The following is a 14,425-nucleotide window of genomic DNA, read 5'->3' as shown; positions in this document are numbered from 1 at the left end:
TTTGTCAAAGTGCCTTGGTAGTACTTCCACTGCTTCTAGCAACTGCTACCATAGCTTAAGTGTTTTTTCTGCTTGTATTGCTGATTCTGCTACTGCTTTGCTAATTCTGCCACCAATTTTTCTGCCAGGGGTACTACTTCTACTGCTGCGAGTGCTATTGCTAAATACTACTGCTAGTGCTACTTAAACTTTACATCCTTTCTTCTGATGAATGATGAATTTTTACTGCCATTACATTTTATTACTATCCTGTCTTTCATCTGCAATCCTACTTTTTTAATATAAAAATTACTAATATTGCATGTGTGTCTCTCCTATCCTACATATCCCATGATTTTTATGTGTTACCTGGAATTCACAATTCAAAGCCATGTGCAGTAGTATTGCATTGCATTGTGTAGTATTAAATTATATTTAATGGCTAATGATTGCTAAATGAACAATTAATATTTATTCTGAAATGACAAAATATATATAAATTTCTTCTGGATTACGGAATTTACTGTACATGGCCTGTGACACCCTGTGTATGTACCAGTTTCGTGTCTTGCCTTTTTGTGTGTGGTATATCTAGTTTATGTCATATTTGTGAACCAATATCCTAATAGTATTTAATGAAGTATTCTATTTGATTACTCTATGATTTATTAAAGCACATTCTGGTAGATTTATTTATTTATTTATTTATTTATTGATATATTCATATTCCACAATCATCAAAGTACATTTATAATAAATCATTTTAACACTGAAAAAAATGCATAACACACAGGATGAGAATACATGCTCATATATAAGTCAGGAGGAGGTAACAGAAATGTTCTTACAGGGTTGTTTGATTTAAATCATGTCAATTTAAATCATGATTTAAATCGCGATTTAAATCACTTGATTTTTTTCAAAAAAATCACTGATTTAAATCAACTTTTATGAAAAAAATTAGTTTTCTCTATTTTCTCTTCTTCTTAAGGACGTTCCACAGTTAAAGTGAAATCCATGTCATTTTCACCAAACTTTGCGCATAGATACTTTAGAACCTTAATATTCTAAATATTCAAAAATTATCATAGGTCCATGTGCTTGATTTTTTGCTATAGAGCTTCAAAATTCACCCAAATTGATGTTCTTAAGAATTGCGCATTCAAAAGAATTTGGCATTTTTAGACCGCCCAAGAGTACTACAATGAGTTTTAAACCTCTATTACTCAGTCAAAATACATGAAAAAGTCATCAAATTTCGCAAGAGAGTTAATAATTGTATCGTTAGAGTGTAGAATCTACTTATAGTGCTATTTGTTTGCAATTTTAAGTTTAACAGCACTGTCAGTTCTTAAAAATGGGGTAAAAGATAACAAAATCCCAATCTAAAAAATGTAAAATTTCAGTAACAAACTACAAACGTACTATAAATGCTGCACTTTATTTAAAATCCATGTCATTTTCACCAAAATTTGCAGAGTTGTAGAGGAAGGTATACCTAAGAGGTACAAACATTGAAAAACAGGGGTTCATGTGCTTGTTTTTAAACTATCAGCATTTTTATTATAGCAAATGTGCTTTTTAAAACACAAAAAATGCGCCGAATGCTTTGTATCTATGTGAAGAGAAAAAATCAAAACCACTCTACCATTTATTCAAACTCGTGGTAATATTCGTGATTCTTGGCAGCACTGCAGAGTAAAGTATTTTGAAATTGTAGAGATTTTTTTTTTAATGTTCCATTGAATAATTCAATTTTTTAGCTTCATGAAATAACGCATCGGATCTACAGTTAAAGTGCAGAAGATGAGAAAAATCAGCTCATACCCGCAACTAATTAATCACCTGTTCATCCATTGTGACGTCAGCGCGTAGAGTGTAAACTTTGCGCAGATCATAATGCGCACAAACATAACTGTGGAACGTCCTTAACAGATACTTTCAATGTAATCATTTTCATTTCTGTTCCACATGCTTTAGAGATACTTTAAAAGAATGATACACCCTCATGGAGTCTGATTTAACACCACTGTTTTATTTTCAAATTGTAAAACAAGCAAAACTGATGAAAACAACAAGTTTCTAACAAAGTAATGATAAATAACTCTCTGTATGTACACCAAACTGTTAAATCTTCAATAAAATAATATATAAAATCTACAAAGGTGCTCAAAGTCCACATCTTGGATACTTTTACAAAACAGCTGAACTACTTGTAATATGTACCTCCTTCTTGTTACTATTAATACCCATTCTTTCAATTACTTAAGTTGCAAAACCCTTTGTTTATTAGCTATTACCAGCTGTTAGTTGGGAAGTCCCCTATGTGATAGTTCTAGGAAATATTCCTAGCTAAAATCCCCCATGTGATAATTCTAGGAAATATTCCCAGCTAGAATTCCCAAGGGCAGTATAGGAACCCTAACAGGCCTTTAATAATGTCAATTTTGTTGGAAATTCTCAAGTTCCTTGAGTACTTCATGCATTGGAGTAACACTTCGGATGTTTTGAACTGACTGATATAAAAATTTCAAGAGTTTAAATGTATACATAATACATAACATTACTTGGGCTTCCATAAAATGTCCCTCTCTATAATGCAAATAAATAAAATAAAAAAATAAAAAATTACCTGTATATAAGTGGATTATTGTCTCAAATAGTACAATACACAATGTTCAAAAGACTACTTGACCACTATTATTGGTGTAAAACAATTTAAATATAGTTTAAAACTTGTTAAGTGCGACCATTATTTTTCGTTGGAAAAAAATAAAAAAAATCTGATTTAAATCATAAAAATCCGATTTAAATAAAAAAAATCAGATTTTTTTTAGTTTAAAAAAAAAATCAAAAAAATCAACAACCCTGTGTTCTTAGCCCCATTACGCCAAGTTTTGTGAGATTGATTGTACAGATGATTTTATGATTCAGACACAAAGTTATATATCTTCTGATTTCCTGTGTCATGTCTTGTATTGTATTCATATTTCATATTGTTTACCCTTTGTAATCCATACATACAGTATTTAAGACTAACTTCAATAATCTATCAGGACTCAAGTTTGCTTCTATATATTGTATTCCCATATTCTTTCTACATTCATGTCCTTTATAACCCCATTATCATGCTGGAATCCCTTCTCTTGTGGTTTCATATTTTCCATCAGATTTTACTCTCTTTTCCCCTAGGTATCAAGATATGGAATATTGTACCTCAAACTACACGCCGTATGACCATATTTGATTTTATTTCTGTTATTTCTTTTTGGTTGTTGTTATTTTTTGTTTGTTATTTTCATTTCAACATTCGTTTACATTGTTATGTTTCCATTCCTTTGCCCCTGACACAACAAAAAGGTGAATATTGGCATAAAAATATTCTTTAAAAAAAATAAAAAAATTTCAATAGGAACTTTGTCAGTCTCTCAAGATGTTTAAACATGATAAATTTCCTGTGCTACTTTAGAGAAATAATTGCATATTGTGCAAATGGTGTTTTCATGAAGTTGTTTGTCCGTCAAGTATCAATCCTAAGCTTCATTTTGTTCTTTATTTGTCTGGAATTTTCTTTTTATAGGATGTCTAAAACTTTCATAAACATTATGCATCTTTGCACTTCATGATTTGTTAGAATACAACAAAATAGCAACTGAACTTGGAAGTCAAAGAAGAAGAAAAAATAAAATGTTAATATTTGCCTTTGAATTTGCAATCCATCCTTTGATATCAGAATGGATAGTTTTAGTAGAAGTCAATGGAATCCTCATGTAATAGCTTATGTGATTGCGATTTTCTATTGCCGCTGTTACTAATAATGATGATATCAATCAAACACCATCAAAATGATTTAAATAAACCCAAATTGATCATGATTACAATAATCATCATCGTGATCTACATGTACAATAATTATTATAAAATTTTAAAGAGGACTATCTAATTTCCATGGTAAATAACAATCACTGACGGTCCATGGCTAGGATTCCATTAACTTTTTATCCTCATTCATGTTAGCCCTGCAAGTTAACATAAAGAATGACCCGAAATGATTGCTTGTTTTATCATTGCTCAGTGTTGCTTCTTTGAGATAATGAATGTGAATTCTCAGACTTATTTGAATGTTTGTGACAACATTTTTTTTTATGTTGTTTGATGATAATACTTCATTGTGCCTTATTGCAGCAGGATGTCTTAGTTAGAGAATGAAACATGTTTGTTTGAAAATGGATTAATTGGACACATTTTTACTTAAATGTATTAGCAGTGTTTGTAAATTTTTCTGGTTTCAATGTCATGTCTGGATTAAAGTTACAAATTTGAAATATATCCATTCATGACTGCATGAAACAAAGAATTTATTTGTTTTTTTAATTAACATTGGCTGGAATTACAAATTATGGCAGGCCAATCATATGCATGCCATTGGTTATTATTAACATTCACTGGAAGCTTTACTTTAACAATAGTATTCATGAGTTTAACATCTATGAAAATTAGTAATAATAATAAGAAAATTATTTTTTTGCAAAGGTGAAATCAATTTCTAGCAATGATGATCTGCCATTGATCAGCATGATTTCAGGCAATGATTATTTGCCCCCAACATCATGATATTGCTTGCAACTTCAAATTAAACCAACATTCAGTTCTATTAGAAACACTGGAGTTTCAGTGCAGACAGTCATTTAAGCAGTTCAACAAATGTCTTGGTTGCTATTGAATGTTGACAGTTTTTAAATCATGATATGCTTATAGTTTTTTATGCCACACAAATTGTAGAGATGTACTGTGCAGGCTGCAAAAGTTTTTTTCTTACATTTACGCATATAAATAAAGAATGAAATAAAACATGTATAAGTGTTGAAAAATAAACTTGTCCTTAGTTACTGTTAATGTATACAGTACACTACAGTCATACAATACCCCCCCCCCCTTGTTAAATGTTAAATTGGTTATTTGTTCTTTGTTTACATTTTTTGTGTGTTTTCACATGGTTTTTCTTTGACTGAAGCATGGAGCTTGGAGGTGTTACACACAGTTGCATGCCTTGCACAGCACACAGGCATGATGAATTGAGAGTGATTCAAGAATTTACCATAATGATGCCTTCTGTTCTATTTATAGGTCTGTGGCCAAAGGAGTGGTATGAAGGAGTCTGTCACATCGCTGCCAAATCTCCCCTTCTTACATCTAGTCCCGGGGAACATCTGCGATCAGAACTCCAATACAACTCTGCTCTTAGGAATGATAGCATGACATATGTGAGTAGAATACTCTGTAGATTGAAGTAAATACACAATGCCAAATAATTGTACCCTCCCTCTTGATTTACTTGGTTATTGAGACTTGAAGCATAAAGCTTATGAGCCCATCTTGACAATCATGATGTTATTTGCATAGATAAGGGGTATGTTTGAGAGGATGGTGATGGCAATACCAATTCTTTTGAAGGTACTGCTGCAGGTGGTAGCCTGTTCCAGTTAATGGAATGAAAAAAATGCATTATATGTACACATGGTATCCTCCCCCTTTCTCACAAGTGTTATCATGTTGTACAAATGTTACCATGTACATAATCTAGTTTAATTTGATCCATAGTATTGATTCCAAATGCTGATCTACTTGTATGTTACGCACTCAGAAGCTGACTTGAAATTTATGGGCTGTACAGTATTTGAACCTTTTACCTCATGGTTTTGAAGTCTTTTGAATTAACCACTATACCACAACACCATTATGATACTTCTTATCCTTGAATCAGAATGACCTGAACGAACTCCGTCAGAATATCTTGAGTCTCATGGAGCACTCTCCTGAGGTCACAGTCATTGTCAACAAGCTCAATTTTGCCCAATGTACCTACCTGTTATCGGTTCATCGGCTTGAGACCCTGCGTGTCAGCAATGCCATACCAACCAGCTTTGCAGCAGTCTTTACTTACCTGGAAGACAAGGCTATCATCAAGGATAAAGCTGGCATGTGGCAGTGTCTCTTAGCTTCCTTTGATAAGGTCTTTGACATGTTCTTGGATATCAAGGCCAAAATGGTAATTTCCTTTTAGTTTTTGTAAGATTTCTATTTTAAAAATTACGAATTTTATATTAAGTAAAATACTCTTTTCTGTGCTTTATTTCATGTGTTTCTCCTAATAACAGTGTGCAAAAGATCAAATTTGTTGAAGCATACAGCGTTCTATATTTCTGCATTGTGTGGCACATTTCTTCATGCAAGTGGGAAAAAATATGAATATATATTGCACTCCTTATCAAAATAGAAAAAAAAAGCCCAGGTTTTATATGGATCAAATGAATCCAAAAGATCCTTGGCCTCAGCTTAGAAGATATAAGCGAGTAGTGTGAATAAATTACTGTGCAAGTAGAGCAAACTAATGGTATAAGATTATTGATAGAGTATTCACCAGTAATGGATGACCAATGCTATATTTTGTGTGTGTTTGTTGATATTTTCAGCCCCGTACTGAGGAGAGGGAGAAGGAGTTAGTCCATCATGCTCAGTTCCTGTTAGTCAAGTTCAACCATGTCCTCAAACAGATCAGAAAGGTTGCTGATAAATACCTTTCAAGACTTGTTGACAGGTAAGGATGCAGGAGGCAGAAAACAATAACAAGTTTTATTATACAACTGCATGTTTACACAAAAGTACAAGGTTCTATATTTCTGTTTTTCCTTGCCTGCAAAGCAGAAGTAAAAAAGATGCTGATTTTCTTACAGGGTTGGTGTTGAAGTTGTCAACATAAAATCTTTATCAATGTTAAGGATATTCCAGTGTCACTGATCATGTAACACAAGTGTCGGTCGATATCATGAAGATCATAGGTCAAATACAATCAGTGAAATTTGGCCAAGTTTTGGTATCAACATGAAAAAACTTAGGTTAAGATTTTCTTTTCTAGTTGATCTCAAAAGTATAAGTTCCTTGTCAATGAAACTTACCTATATTGTTTATCAAGTATTGGCAAAAAGATGCATGTCAGTACACGAGACCAAGTCTAAGGTCACTCTTGGGTCAATGAACTGGTATCAACTTGTTAAAAACTTAGCCAAGGTTTAAGATTTGAATTATTGATTTTTTTTAATGGAAAGTCTTTTATTCTGTTACGATTTGATGTGATGTTTGTCAGGAAGTGGTATTTACATAATTATAATGTTTGGTCACTGGGTCAAGGTCAGCCGTCATTTCAGGTCAATTGCTTTAATGAAAATCAATACTTTGTTACTGTCTTTAATCAAATAAAATGATACTTGGGTTAGATGGCAATAATATTTAAATTCCTGACACTGTCCAGGTTTCCTCAGTTACTATGGAATGGTGATGTTCTATGGAGTATGCTTGATCTCCTTCAGCTCTTATCAAAGGCAGCTGCAGAGGATAGTCTCCAGGAAGTCAGAGAGTATCCTGTCTTTGAAGGCAGGTTCATGCTGACTGTTATGGACACCAAGGAATCAAGAGAGGTACACATTTTAGTTCTTCCCAACTATTTGGTTTTAGTTGATCGGGTAGAGCGATGTCCAAACCTTACACAGTATCTTGAAATTACATGTACACTGCAAACATTATTCAGGATAATGCCTTTTGATTAAAGATCATGATAATCTTTTTTTATAATTTAATGATACAAGAACTAAATCTAATGGCATAATGCACATTTTCTTCTACAACAGTTTATTTCTCGTGACAAAACATATTGTGAAGATATCCTGCATTGTCAATTTATTTCTAAATCAAATATGAAAATACTGCAGGTTGTGATTGAGAAGTTCATTATGATGACAGTTTTAGTTGTGATGATAGAAATAGTGCTGATAATGGTGATTGTGATGATGCTTACAATGAAAATAACAATAATCACTATTTTCTTAAACAGGGCATAATCCGTGACTTTGCTGCCCGTTGCGGCGGTATCTTCCAAGAGGCTATGAAGTGGGCAGCCTCTGCGACACGCTCCCACATCCAACAATACATCATTCATTTAGAGAACTCCTCAGACAGTCTCTCACAGAGAAGCACCTTGGAGCTTGCAACAGAGAGTGCTCTCCAGTGTGCAGGGTTTAACAAAGGACTCACTGCATTAGTGAGTTATAATGCTTCTTTAACACATAAACTTGAGGCCACTAGGGCAGCCATATATTGTTATTGTCTTGATATTGACCTTTTTTAGAAACAAGGTTTAGTTTGCCCAACGTTAACGTGTTTCTTTTGGGAAATTCTACCTCTTGAAAATCATTGTTATTGTCTTGATAATAGTTGAATTTGATATTGTCTTTGCTTAACGATACAAAAAAAAAGTATGATGAACCTGTGTTACTCTCGTTTCATGCTTATGGCAATCCGTAGAATCTATTTTTTATTTTTAACAGAGAGGGATTCATTGTCAAATACATTACTTGTTTTTTCTTCACCAGGGTTCTGAAAGCTTAACAAGTGAGTCAGCCAACTTTGTATCAGTAATGAGTCTTAGAAGCAGGTTTGCTGGAGAGGTAAATGAATATCAATTATTTCACTATCAGATCGTAGTTTATAGGATTTAGTTTGTTAAAAATAGTTTGTTCTAGGTAATTTAAAGGCCTTGTAATTACATGACTGAATGATATTTTATTTCCATTCCAAAAAACACACACACAAAAAAGCAAATGCAATACAGCTATTGTGATCATACCTTTTTCAACCTTTATGGGATTTATACTGCAGTCCTTTTTTGTTTTTCATATACTGCAATGGCCATCCATTGAAATGTTTGGCCAAAGTTTAGTGCTGATAGGCCTGAAATATTAGCAAAAACAAACTTAAACATTTTTAAGGTCATTTCAGCTTACATGTACAGTCAACGGTTTTCAGTATGTTGGATCTCTGAAGGTTTTATGATAAATTGAATGTGACTGTTGACTGACTCTGCCACACCAAACATGTCGGATGTATACCATCTTCTATCCATTGTAAAGGTATCAGGGATGCAAGCCATCTATACTGATGCAGGACCTGGAGGATTGAGTTTATCTCATGTACTGAATGGACAGCTTAATAAGGCATGTGATTCTAAGAAAGAAGATGCCTTCACTAATGCTATGTTCAGGGTCTGTGCTCTACTCATCTCAAGTGAAGGTAAGGATGATAATGAAGGTGATAGAAAATGATGATGATGATACTGATGTAAATGATAATGATGGTGCTGCTGCTGAGGTGGAGGAATAGGAGATAGTAACGACAAGGTTTCCATGGCGAAGAGGAAGAGTGTAGTGGTTTCATGGTACACCATAAATTCTTCTGTAGGCATATGTTGGTCCTGAAAATGATGTTGATGTTGATGATGAGGATGATGATGATGATGATGTTGTTACCTGTACCGAGGAAGCTAATAAGAATGATCTTCATGAAACAGCATATCTTGCAGAAACTTCCATGCTGATGAGAGTATATCTATGCAAAATATGTAAACTGCAATACATGAAAATTCACAAATGTCCTTTTCACTTTATCATTTGTGCTATGATAGGTGTGGATAAATACTTGCTCTACAACCTGTGTCGGGCACCAGTCAAACTCTTTACAACACTTGCTATGGAGAAGGCTGTGGCATGCTGGGAATGGCTGTTAGCTGCAAGACCAGACATGGAACTCCAGGTAAGTTAAGAGAGCATTCATTTGGTAAACAAAATACTCTAAGAATATCTGATAGTTAAAAATAGTCTGCTTCAGATTTATGAAACTCAGGATAATATCTTTTTTCAATTATCTGTTTTTATTTCTTCGCTTGTTATATTGCAATATTTGCACCTGCATTCTTTGAGCAATTACCTGATTTGTTTGTTTGTATTGCTTGAAAGTAATGGTTTTATATTAGTTGAAAAGCATAAGTATTTTGGGTGACCTAGTAATATGTAAACTTGAGATAGATTGTTTCAAAGATATAGTTGCTTTAAACAATCTGCAATACAAACATTTGACAAATCTACTTTTGCTACCATAAATTCAACAATTGATGATTTTCTATATTTATTCATAATAAGTGATGTATGTTTTCTTTGTTTTTTTATTGTACTAGTTAATGCGTGAAATGGCTGGAGCATGGCAAATGAGTATGGACAAGAGACTTGGTTTGTTCTCTATTGATATTGAAGAGCCTAGTCCTTTGGCAGCCATTAGTGGTGATGATATCCCGGAACCTAACCCACCTAATGCTACACCACATCATATCTGGACTCAGGTAATTATCATAATGATAGCGATGGAGATGACAAGGATGTTTATTGTGTTGGTGGGGATGACTTTGATGATTTCATAATTACATGATTTGATGCATTGTTAGCGATGGTGATGGTGGTTATGATGATGATAGATATAAACGGCTTGGAGAAAAAAATATATACATGCATCCATAATTTGTTACATTTCTCTCACTCCACAATACATTAAAGATAAATTCATAGGAAATACACTTTTTAGAGATCTAGAGGAAGTAACCAAGTGTTCTGCAAGTTGTATTAGCACCAAATTTTTTTCAACCATTGTATCTATCATTGCTGTCACTTCGTTACAACCAAGTACTTATCATTGTGTAACCTCTTGCAGTTCCTACACCAGCGTCTAGAGAGCATCAAATATAGCAGCATCAACGTTGTTGAGATCTTCATTTCCATCCTGCACCGCTCCTTACCAATGCAGGTTGGACAGACAAAGGGCTCCCTCTCAAGACACATTGCAGCCATGGGACCTCGTTTCAGATTACTGTGTATGGGTCTCTCTCTTCTTCAGGGTGACATCCTACCCAGCAGTACGGGTAAGAATGTCCTGAGAGAGAGGATATACTCTGCTGCTTTTGACTTCTTCAGGTGATTAACATTTCTTTCTGAAAACTTGTATCCTATTTAATCTCTTATTATAAACTAGTACATAATTTCAAATTCGATTATTGGCATTAATATTTCCTTTTATTTTTGTGCAGATTAATCATTTCCTTCAAACATATTTCATTAATTTGTGTCTTCAAAATTTGACAAGGTGCAATTGAATTTATCTGTGAGTACTTGCATGCTACATGTATTTCACTTGATTTTGTCATTACAAAATTGTAAATGGGAACATACATGAAAACAGACTTTACTTGTACGTTGCTATAAAGGAAGGTTGAAACAGGTTACTAGGTTACATTTATGGTCATTAGTCATTTTAGCCCCTGTACAAATTTCAAAGAGATTGAGGAGTCGTTAGCGAGTCACTGAATGTTGTCAAGTAATTGGTGCTATGATGGGTGAAAGTTAAACAGTTTATTTTTTTAGCATTGATAAAAGGAATGTTTTGATCTCTTGCAGTGTTGCACCTGTCTGTCCTACCCAGTCTGTGAGTGAGCTAAGAGAAGATATCAGTATTCTAATCAAGTTCTTCCATGCCATGATAGCAGAGAAAAAATACCTTAGAGCTACCACAGCTGTAGTACAAGGTCAGTGCTATCACCTTGTTGTTTGGTGTTGTGATTTACTTACCAGACGAAGCATGGATTATACATGTATGTCTATGCAAAATAGACCAAAATGAAAAAAAATGAACCATTTCATGAAAATATTTTCATCCCTTTCCATGAAAATTTCATGAAAATTGTATTTACATTGTTTTCTATATGATCACACAAATGAAATGTGCCATATTTTCTCTATTTCAAGATTTACAAGTCTGCTTGTGCAATTATGTATCTCAAATATTTATTAGAAACCTACTCAATTTTGATAAAGCAAAGATGAAGAGGCACAAGTACCATCATTGTGTACGTCAGCAAGATCACTGTTCAGGAGATATCATTGAGAAAACTTTCATCTTTTACCTATGATACAACATTGTTGGTCAGTAGTAGAGCACCCAGGTCGTGGGTTCAGTTCCTGGCTGTGTTATACCAAGACTTAAAAGTTGTTATGCCTTCTTTTAGACACATGGCATAGTAGAATGGAGAAGGGTAATAACTCTTATGTTATGCACAGCCTGCTGGAAGATTAGCTTTTAGATTTAATTTAATTTTTCATTTATCATTTCATTTATTCAATACTATCATTAAATACATATAACAATGTAGATATATACACACATGAAAAGGAGTATAGATAAAGAAAACAAGTAATACAAATGTACAAATGAAAGTATTAGGAGAGACAGAAAGGCAGAGCCTTGTATTGAAAGCCAATCTCCATAAAGATCAGTAGATTTAAATTTTGAATTGTTGATTAAAAGAAGCAAAGTAAAATTAATTGAAAATAGTACATTTAAAGCATACACCCATACATCAACACACAAACACCATTCGTTTTCAAATACCCACAAACACACATGCATACATTTCTTATTTAAAATATCAAACTGTTACATTTTAGAGGTACTTATGTAATAGTAAAGATTTCATTTTTCTTTTAAAAGTATTCAGCGTTGGACTCTGTCTTATTGTAATAAGTAATTCATTCCAAATTAAAGGAAAGGGAAAATTGTTGGAATGCCTAGTTTGATATTCATGAATATTTCTGTTCAGTTAGAAGTATGAAAAAATAGATGTTGGTAATAATTTATGGATACATAAATACATAAATATTTCACATTGGTATACTTAATTATATATCAGGCATTTTCAGAGTTTTTAGATTAAAGAATATAGGGTTGGTATGGGCAAGGTATTGGCTGTGATAAACGAGTCTTATAATTTTCTTTTGTAGCACTAAAAGTCTATTAGTACTTTGCATACTAGAGCATGCCCATGTAAGAATACAGTAATACATATGTGGCAATATCAACGTGTTGTATAAGATCATTAGAGTTTCTTTAGGAAAAAATTTCAATTTGTGAAATAAACCAATATGTTTGGCTATTTTATTGCAGATGATAATTGGCTACCCTTGGTGAATGAAAATTGTTATTGTTATGATTATTCTTAGTAGTAGTATTTAACTTATAATGAAGTGATCACTATTAACAGTTAACCTAACTGATTTGTACATGTTCACTTTGTATAATAAAAAAAAATCCTGCAGAGACAGAGGAAGTACACACACTAGGTATCATCCCAGCGGACCTGCGAGCCAGCAATGAGTACTTGAACACCAGGTCAGCAGTAGTGCGCCCTCAAGGTTGGATGAACACCATGCCATTATCTAGTAACATGTCAGTGGTATCTAAAAGGTCGTCAGTCACAAGAAAGAGTGGTGAGGTTGGAGCCAAGTATGCCAAGGAGTATATGAAGAGAAGGAATCTAATCCTTGCACTGCTGGTAGGTTTTTTTATGGTATTCTTTGATATAAACAAATAGATATCGGACAGTGTAGGTAGAAACAAACAGATAGGACTTCCTTTTTTTCTTTGGAGGGAAGCAGTGCTGTTTATTTGCCCTAATACCACCATAGTATTCGTAGTCAAGCTTTCACAGGGGAAGCCATTATGGAATTAAATTTATTCTCAAAAAGTTCATGAGACATGGAAGAAAAAAATGCATGAAATGCTGTCTGTGACTATGGCATCTTGCTTTGCGGGAAACATCAACTCAATCTCCCCTGCTGATATTAGATTAAAAACCAATTTACTTTGTGTTCAAATAAGCTTTTATAAAGGGTTTTATTCTTGAATTCTTTGTATACCCAGATTAGAAGATTATCTACCAAGAAAGGAGCTGTCAACAGATATTTTAAAGGATTTATTTTTTATTTTTCAGGTGAATGAGATAGAGAGACTGTGTTGCTGGTGCAATCCATTAGATAACCCTGAAGTCAAGCTACCAGGAGAAGAGCTGGTTGCTAACTGGAGGGTACAGACACCAACAAATGAACGAACCTGGAGGGACTTTGCTCACCTTGCCTGGGAGGTCTCCCCTCATCTAGCTTGTCAGCTTCCCGTCAGGTGAATGATTGAGAGATGGGTGGATATGTGAATGGATGAATGCTAGATGGAAAATGGATCGCAGGGGTCTATCGATATATGTAGTGTCGGATGAATGATGGATAGAAGGTTGAATGGATTACTGGATTGGTAAATAGAGGGATGAATGGTCAAGAGATACATATTTTACTGAGAGATTGATGTGCTGATTAATGATTATTCAATAGGAGACATGAAAGCATAATACCATAAGTGAAAGATATAAATATGGATTGAGTGGTCTGCTAGATTAATAAAAGGATGGATATGTGACTACTCCAGAAGCTGAGGTGTAGGAATACATTAATAAATTAATGGATGGAGAGAGAGAGATAGATCAAGAATATTCTACACATTTAGTTGAATGAACAGAACATTGTGCATATATATATGCAGACAGGAAAAAGATTGTGCCATATTGTGGGTTTTTTTTAGTGTGATAGATGGTGAGAGAAAATATTAAATAAAAAACGGATCAATGATTTTACAAATTTTACTTATTGCTAGTATATGCTTAGCCTTGCAAGTTAAACAGGGGCATTGA

General features: G+C 33.7%; 1 protein-coding gene across 1 annotated transcript in view; it reads left to right on the top strand.

The window, feature by feature from the left end:
* The window catches only part of LOC129253684 (phosphatidylinositol 4-kinase alpha-like), a 46,716-nt gene that overhangs the window by 17,773 nt on the left and 14,518 nt on the right, over positions 1-14,425 (top strand). The window contains exons 15-27 of the mRNA XM_064107148.1: positions 5,107-5,243; positions 5,744-6,028; positions 6,453-6,577; positions 7,289-7,454; positions 7,868-8,074; positions 8,406-8,480; positions 8,943-9,102; positions 9,494-9,621; positions 10,043-10,204; positions 10,570-10,829; positions 11,310-11,437; positions 13,005-13,240; positions 13,679-13,863. Coding sequence (XP_063963218.1) covers positions 5,107-5,243; positions 5,744-6,028; positions 6,453-6,577; positions 7,289-7,454; positions 7,868-8,074; positions 8,406-8,480; positions 8,943-9,102; positions 9,494-9,621; positions 10,043-10,204; positions 10,570-10,829; positions 11,310-11,437; positions 13,005-13,240; positions 13,679-13,863 — 2,254 coding nt within the window. The remainder of the gene's footprint in view (positions 1-5,106; positions 5,244-5,743; positions 6,029-6,452; positions 6,578-7,288; positions 7,455-7,867; positions 8,075-8,405; positions 8,481-8,942; positions 9,103-9,493; positions 9,622-10,042; positions 10,205-10,569; positions 10,830-11,309; positions 11,438-13,004; positions 13,241-13,678; positions 13,864-14,425) is intronic.

Source organism: Lytechinus pictus, chromosome 2, assembly GCF_037042905.1.
Source record: "Lytechinus pictus isolate F3 Inbred chromosome 2, Lp3.0, whole genome shotgun sequence".
Classification (NCBI taxonomy): Eukaryota; Metazoa; Echinodermata; class Echinoidea; order Temnopleuroida; family Toxopneustidae; genus Lytechinus; species Lytechinus pictus.
The sequence above is the reverse complement of the archived record's forward strand: the minus strand, read 5'-3'. Positions and strand labels throughout refer to the sequence as shown.